This window comes from Coccinella septempunctata, chromosome 6 (assembly GCF_907165205.1).
Source record: "Coccinella septempunctata chromosome 6, icCocSept1.1, whole genome shotgun sequence".
In the NCBI taxonomy this organism is placed as follows: Eukaryota; Metazoa; Arthropoda; class Insecta; order Coleoptera; family Coccinellidae; genus Coccinella; species Coccinella septempunctata.
Window position 1 is genome coordinate 4,911,110 of NC_058194.1, and position 8,528 is coordinate 4,919,637.

The following is an 8,528-nucleotide window of genomic DNA, read 5'->3' on the forward strand; positions in this document are numbered from 1 at the left end:
TGAACCATCCTCTCCCACACAATTAGGTCCCAACAAAAAAACATCGAGATCCAAGAAAGAAAATCAACCAACAATAATACATTGTGATTACCGTACACATCTGGATACAACAGCTGCTGGGAATTCCCAGATAAGTAATCAAGGGATTTCCTCACAAACGCTACCCAACATAAATGTTGCCACTGATAAATACCAGTCAACATACGCTACAACCAAAAGAAACTATTCTACAAAAATGAGAGAGATTACAAACAAACAATTTTCCACAAGAATGAATGAAATTCGAAACACAGAATATAAAAATTTATTCTATCTATCAGTAGATGAAGCAATAATCAAAGATAGAATAGAAATGGCAGAAAAATGGAATGAAAAATTCCCAAATTCAAAAGATGTCATATTGAGAACAAAACTGGGATATCTACTTAAATCAAATAGCAAGAAGGAGGAACTACAAAAAGCACTGGAAGAGATGAAAGTCATTAAAATTCTAACTAAATATAATGAAACTAAATCTTACCTAAGAACAAAAGAGAGAAGTGATCCGCAAAAAACATTTTCGGTGGTAATTACAGCAGTAGAGAAAACAATTGATGAAAAAGAGATAAGTCAACACCTTGATAATTTAAATTTGCCTCACAGATATTGCAAAAGGATTGTTTCCAAAACAACAAACAAGAAAACTGGAATCATAAGAATAATAACAGGAGATGAAGCAACATTTGAGAAACTTCTGAATGAAGGTATGTTTTTCAAAAGCAGACACTACTTAGTATTCCCAAGTCACCCACCAGAACCTACACCAGTACCATGCAGCAAATGCCTACTTTTCGATCATACAACTGTGAACTGTAACAACCCATTGAAATGCACTAAATGTCAGGGCCCACACAAAGAATCACAATGCAAGACCAATCTACCACCAAAATGTAGGGCATGCGGCTCCGAAGATCATCAAGCATGGTCACCTAAATGTCCAAACCACCCCAAAAAACCGTTAGAGGGTATACCCAACGTTGCTATTAAGTCCTTAAACAAAAAATCCAGAAACATAGAAGAATTCCACAAGAAACAAAACAGAGTGCACAGCCCAGTTACAATACATGATGAGAAAATTAACACCTATATTAGGAAATTGAACAAACCTAAAAATACCAACAGAGAAGAACTACTGGATAAATTGAAACGTAGATTCATAAATCAGTATAATATTGACACTGTTGCTGTTTTCTCGGGAAACAGGGTGTATATCTTGATGTTCGACATTGAAGACCCCGATGAAGCATCCCCTACAGAACCAACAAACAACAATGGCCAATTTGATATCTAAAATAAAATTCCTCTACAACAACATCAACAGCTATATCCCCAAAAAGCATTTGATCAACAACTTTGTGGAAAAAAATGAGATCCAGTGTGCAATGTTTGTTGAAGCGAAAATAACAGAAGAACAGTGTATTTCATACAAAGATTGGGAAACCATCAGGAAAATCGGGAACAAAATGATCAACACCAGAGGAGGTAGCATTGTGCAGTGCCACCCACGGCTGAAAATGGGAAAGGAAAACCCTCCTACTATCAACAACAAACTGAATGAATGCCTGCATTTCACAATACCCTTCCAAGGAGAGAAATTAAATGTTTTCCTAGTGTATATACATCCCCATTCAAAGATCGAGGAGACAATCTTAACAAAGGCAGCAGTATATAAATATTCAATGATTATCGGTGATTTCAATGTCAACATAGCAAAACAAAAACAGCTCACTAAATTTATGCAAAATGGGGTATTTTCGAAATATTTGACAGCCCCAACATTTATCATGGAAAATAACCCAGATAGTACACCCGACCTAATCATTTATTCCTCTAATCTAAAAAACAACATACTGGATGTTGAATTGATCCCAGACCTTGGATCAAACCACTTAGGGATGATGATAAGTCTGGACTTGAAAGAAATACCTGAAGAAATACCCAAGAAGACAATATACAAGTTCCATGCATGCAAAATAAAAAAAGTCAATAGAGAAGTTCTGGACTTCATTAAGGATAATCATACTGTACATATTGACGGAGATTATATAAAGAACTTCAACAACACCCTATCAAATAGCATAAAAAAAAATACTCCCATAGCCAATTATCATACGGTACTTCACGAACTCCCACCATATATTATAAACCTGATAAAACTGAAAAGAAAAATGTACAGAGAATACCTGATTCAACCCCAGCCTGAATTTAAAAGAAACATCAATGAAATCAACAAAAGCATTCATATCATGGTCCAACAATACAGACAACACACTTGGATAAACGCATGCAACAAAATTAACGAAACAAAGGGAAAAACATTTTATCAAGAGGTTAACAAACTCTCGAAATACAAACAATTGCATAAGATCCCTACGCTCAAAGATAACAACAAAGAATATAGGTCAGACAAAGAGAAGGTAGAACAGTTTGCTGCCTACTTCAGAGGTGCATTCCAATATGATGGAAATATCAAATATGACTACAGTCAAGAAACCAAAGTAAACACTTGGTATGAAGGTTTTTTCAGGAATGCTGACAGTACCCACCAAAATGAAAATGTCAATATTTTGGAAGAGGAATACTACGATGTCCTTTCCAAAAGTAAGAACAGTGCCCCAGGATCAGACAATGTTCCATGGAGTATTGTAAGGAAATTAGACAAGGAAATACATGCCAAAATTATTCAGATGTATGAATACTGTTTGAGGTCCGGAGTATTCCCAGAAATATGGAAAAAGGGCACCATAATCACCATTGCCAAACACGGTACAGACCATCATAAAATACAAAATTATAGACCCATAACACTGCTGCCTGTATTGGGAAAACTTCTTGAAAAAATAATTAAAAGAAGACTGGAAGAGAAAATTAAGAACGCTATCCCAAAGAGCCAATTTGGATTCCGCTCAAAAAAGTCAACAATTCATCCTCTTACTATATTTGTATCCAACACACAAAACGCCCAAAGAACCCGGAAACAGACAGCTGCTGTTAGTTTGGACATCAACAAGGCTTTCGACAGCGTGTGGCATAAGGGCCTACTTTTTAAGTTACACAAACTCAACACTCCGAACTATTTAATAAAAATGGTGAAAAGTTTTCTGGAAGAAAGGAAACTCTGTGTAAAAATCAATGAGACAACATCCACCTCATTCTCACCAGAACAGGGTACACCACAGGGTTCACCCCTTTCCCCTTTGCTCTTTAATATTTTCTGCTATGACATACCTGAGAACAATAGCAAAGATCAGTATCTCCTGCAATATGCCGATGACACCATTATAATCTCGCATGGAAAAACCGTAGCTAAGTGCATAAAGGCATTACAACTTTACATGGACAGATTGATAACCTGGTTTTACAAATGTAGGCTACATCCCAACCCTGAAAAATCTAAATTCATAATCTTCAACCACAAGATCAGACCAAGTTCTCCTCTAGTTCAGATAGACAGTAGAAATATAACTCCGTCTCCGTCAATAAAGTACCTTGGCATACAAATCGACGGTAAACTAAATATGAAGCTTCAATCAAACCTCTCCAAGAAAAAAACAATTGCAAGAGCGAAACACTTCAAATGTCTCACCTACAAGAACGAAGGATTAAGCATTGAAAATGCCACAAAAATATACAAAACAGTTTGCAGACCAATTCTGGAGTACGGGCATACATTATATGCAAATGCCACAAATTCGGTATTAAAAAATCTAGAGGTAGGGGAGAGAACATCTCTGAGAACAATAACACGAATGAGACACCCCCTCAATAAATTACACAATCCATCCAATGAACTACTCTACAGAAAGACCAAAATACAGCCAATAATAGAACGACTGAAAATTTTAAATGGCAGATTTTTCAACCGGGTCAAAGAACTGGAGGATATATATGGCATGTTCCACAGAGATACAGCGAGCAACCCACTCAGAAAATTTCCAGACCAAACAATCATGGACAGTCTCACGTCCATGGCTATGTAGATCAATAAAAAAAAAATTAACCCAATTTAGTATATAATAGTCTAACCTTTTTTTTTTTTTTTTTTGCTACATCGATGTATCTAAATGTACAAGGCTGAAGGACTTTGGTCGATGGCCTTTGACTGTGGTCAATAAATGACAGGTAGAGGTATTATTACCTCTATTTGTTCAAAGGTTCTCGCACGACTCCAACGCAAGCTGGATCCAGCACACCTCACACACCTGACTTCAACTGATTTGGAAGCATCTCGAATTTTCTGGATAAAGGCAACTCAAAAAGTCTACTTTCCACATGAACTCAAAGCTCTTCAATCACAGACTCCACTTCTCTCTTCACATGTATTCAGTAGACTTACTGCATTCCTCAACAACAATGGTGTAATTCGTGTAGGCGGACGAATTTCCCATTCTCAACTCGACCCAGATAGCAAGCATCCAATTATTCTTCCTCAACACTCTCAATTTACTTCTTTGGTTATAGATGAAACTCACCAAACAACTCTACATGCAAGGCACTGTGGCACCGCTCTCAACAACTCATGGCACAACTACCCACATCTCAAGTGCAGCCATCTCATCCATTCCTCCACACTGAGGATTGAAAGCAATCTGTTCGCTCCAGTTATGGGTGGATTGAGTAGCTCAGACACTGGAGTGATGGATTGCCTCAACTTCCTCACAACGGATAATTCAAGAAGATCCACTCGATTATAATCAACTACGTTAATTATGGCGGCCGGAATGTCAAAAATTGGAGGAATTTTTAACCCAACTCTACCACTCGATGCACATCTTTAGCAACTCAGTGACTACGTTTATCGTTACATGCTTCTGTGAACGTAACCTTTAAATCACTGTCAATCATCTGTTCAAAAAAACCGGTGGAACCTGTTTAATCTGCTCAGTTTAGTTCATTCTCTCTAGATTCTTCGATCGCTCAAGTGATTTGTTAACTTGGTGTAATCGATATCGTGGTTTTAGTGCTCACTCATTCTAAATTCATTCAACTCAAATCATATTAATATTAATTCATAATAATTATAGGATTAACATCTCAAAAGGTACAGTACTTTTTTCACTCAACAAAAAATGTAATCATTTTTTGCATGTGTCACGTTAGAATATCATTCTACATAATTTTCCTCTCAACATTCACTCCATCGCTATGCATTTTCTCACAATTACATTTGCAATATTCTGCTCTACATCTCTCTATCATGTTTGCATGTATATTTTCTCAATTTTCTCCAAATCTCTCAATCAACCACGTGCTCAATGTACCTAACTGCTTCAACCTCCTCAAAATGCATCGATATTTCATTCACTGTGAATCACATCACCTCGACAATCACTCACATTTTAATTTCTCTAATTTTAGCACCAAGTTCACATTTCACACCACTCTATTAGAAGCTTAGATACTTGTATTCACTCTCATTTTGTATACATGTCACCTCAGATTAACTTAACACCTCTTACGATCAGACTTCTCAGGCCTCTTAAGTTTCAGGTACCTCTACGCTCAAGTTGGACACTTCGAAGGCTTCTCATAGACCAGATCGAGATCCATCTCACTACACTCAGAACTCTGAATAATGGAACACACTCTATCAACTCTATTGGACAGACTGGTTTGTGATAATGCTCGAGGAGGTCCAATCTGATTTCAACTCAATAAGTATAATTCATTATACACTTTTGCATGTCTCTATTACCTGAAACTTATGATACCTTATTTATTTTCTCTAACGTTGTGAACTGCTCGTCTTGTTTCATCTCAATTATGAATACTATTCATTAATTCTTTCTACGTTTACAATATTTCATTTCTCTACATTGCATTTGTAACACAACTCACCTCAATTTATGTACTCTCATACAACACCTTCTGCTTTTCTAATAGATTTGCTATTCCTGTAAGCGTTGGTAATCATCTCTCTACATTACATTTGTAACACAACTCACCTCAATTTATGTACTCTCATAAAACACCTTCTGCTTTTCTAATAGATTTGCTATTCCTGTAAGCGTTGGTAATCATCTCTCTCTCATTCTGTCTCATTACACCTGTCTCACTACATTACATATCTCTAACTTCTCAAGTTGTCACTGCAACCTTCTGTTTTTCTGATAGCGAGACAGTTTATGAAATCGTAAACTCTATCACTGTAAACGTTGTGCTTGCATGATAACACTCACATCAATTCATAACTATCAAGCTCAATTATTATGCAACTCAAAATACATAAACACGTTTTGATGTAAATATATCTCAATTCTTATCAAACACATAATAATTGATCTTGTTACTCGATACATGAAATTCACTCAACCTGCTCCTTCTCTCAAGCAAATACAACGTTGATTTTCTCATTGAAACATTACTCTCAAATTCTCTCAATAACTTCTCAATAATTGTAAATAGGTTCACTCTGTTTAGATGTTGTATATAATTTTACTTCATGCGAGTGTCTATTTATTATGTGACGTGTTTGATATACAATAAAGATTTTATTTTACCATCTCCAACTCAATCATTTGGTAACAGTCCACTTTTAAGTAATTGCCAAAAATCTCAACACCCAGATTTTTGAACAATCTATAAAGCGAGATTGAACAATTATTTCATCGCAAATGAAGTTACCAGTGATAATAAAAAATGTGCAATTCTCTTTAAACATGTTGGATGAAGAATCGTACAAACTGATATTCAACATGTGCAGCCCGGATGTCCCTGAATTGAAAACATTCGATATGTTAATTTCACTCTTGGATAAACATTTCATCCCAAGAAAATCAGTCCTAGCTGAACGTTTCAAATTCTTCGATAGCAAGAAAGGGAATAATGAAACAATTAAGGATTGGGCAGCGCGTGTGCGGAGCTTAGCTGTTTCCTGTGAGTTTGGAAAGGAATTAGATATTTGTCTCCGAGACCGTTTTGTTTGTGGATTCGAAAAAGGTGTTATACTGGACAGACTCCTGGAAGAGAAGAAAGATATAACTTTCGAACAAGCTATAGGCACAGCAGAAAACAAGATGGCGTCTTCGCAGAGCTACCAGATCGGCAACCCCGTGAAGATGGAACAGCTGTTACATGTGCGCAGCCACGTCAATCGTCTCGAGGGCAGACGTCACTCCAATTCCCAGAAAGGTTCCAGCGCCAGCGCAACGAAAGGTGGTACAAATGACAAGTGTACAACCTGTGGAAAAATTGGTCATAATAAAGATAAGTGCTTCAGAAATTTATTTTGTTCTTTCTGTAAAAAGAATGGCCATAATATTAATAATTGTTTCAAAAAGAAAAAAAGAACGAATAATGTTTCAAGATCTCATAATTACTTGCAAGATGAAAATGATAATTATGAAAATGAACGTTCTTTGTTTGTTGTCAATAATGCTAACAGTCAAGACAATGCATACTCATTAGAAGTAAAACTTGGTTCTTGTATTATAATATTCTAAAGAAGGAACTGTCATCCGGTAATTTCAAAATTATGAATCAACGTTTCTGTGCAGTCTCTGTTTCTGTGTGTTGACAATTAATGTCAGACAAAAAGCGACAATTCAGAAGATTTTCAAAAGTAGATTTTTTCGTCTGATGAAGGAGTCTGATATAGACTCCGAAACGTTACAAAGAATTATAATTTCAACGTTATTTATTTTGAGTTCATTGTCAGGCAACAATTTTTTCTAGTTAATTTGCTCCTGACAAATTAGTGCAAGAATTTACGCAGGAGCAAATCGTTGATTTCATTTTTAATTGATTTTGTTTCAGAGATTGGGAGTGAAAACCCTAAAAAGTTTAGGAAGAGATTCTATTTCTAGTTGATACTGGAGCGAGCATTTCTGATGATCGATGTCTCACTTTCTACAATGGAACCAAGGTAGAGCCTTCAGGCATTTTGAATACTAATGTTGAATTTAAAAGAATTGTAACTAATATGAATTTTAATGTCTTTAAAAACGGTGGCCCACCAATATTGGGTAGAGATTTCTTGAATATATACAATATTGGCTTTTCAAATTTGAATTTCATGAATTAAAGAATTAATATTAAAACAAATGCTCTGATAAATCAATTCTCGAATCTCTTTTCTGAAGGAGTAGGATTATTCAATAAGTCAAGCTTAAGTTTAAAGTTGAAAAATACCAATGTTACTCCTAAATTTCATAAGGCCCGTCCTATTCCATATGCTTTAAAATCGCCAGTTGAAGCTGAAATTAATCGCCTTCTTTCACTAGGTATCATCTCACCGGTAGACTATAGTCAGTGGGGCACTCCGGTAGTACCAGTGTTGAAGAAAAATGGTGCAGTCAGACTTTGTGGAGATTACAAGGTGACAATAAACCCTCACATTGAAATAGATCAACATCCATTACCAAGAATTGAAGATCTGTTTGGTTGTCTACAGGGAGGAGTTCAATTTTTCAAATTAGACTTATCAGACGCGTATCAACAAGTAGGTTTGGATGATGATTCAAAAAATCTCACCACTATTGTAACTCATA

At 36.0% G+C, this 8,528-nt stretch overlaps 1 protein-coding gene across 1 annotated transcript; it reads left to right on the forward strand.

The window, feature by feature from the left end:
* Positions 1-6,698: 6,698 nt before the first annotated feature.
* Positions 6,699-7,481, forward strand: LOC123315904. The gene has a single exon (XM_044901808.1). The coding sequence runs from the start codon at positions 6,699-6,701 to the stop codon at positions 7,479-7,481; it is 783 nt and encodes a 260-aa protein (XP_044757743.1).
* The last annotated feature ends 1,047 nt before the right edge of the window (positions 7,482-8,528 follow it).

Excerpts from the sequence above, each read along its gene's own strand:
- LOC123315904 (XM_044901808.1), top strand. The coding sequence starts at position 6,699 with ATGTTGGATGAAGAATCGTACAAACTGATATTCAACATGTGCAGCCCG.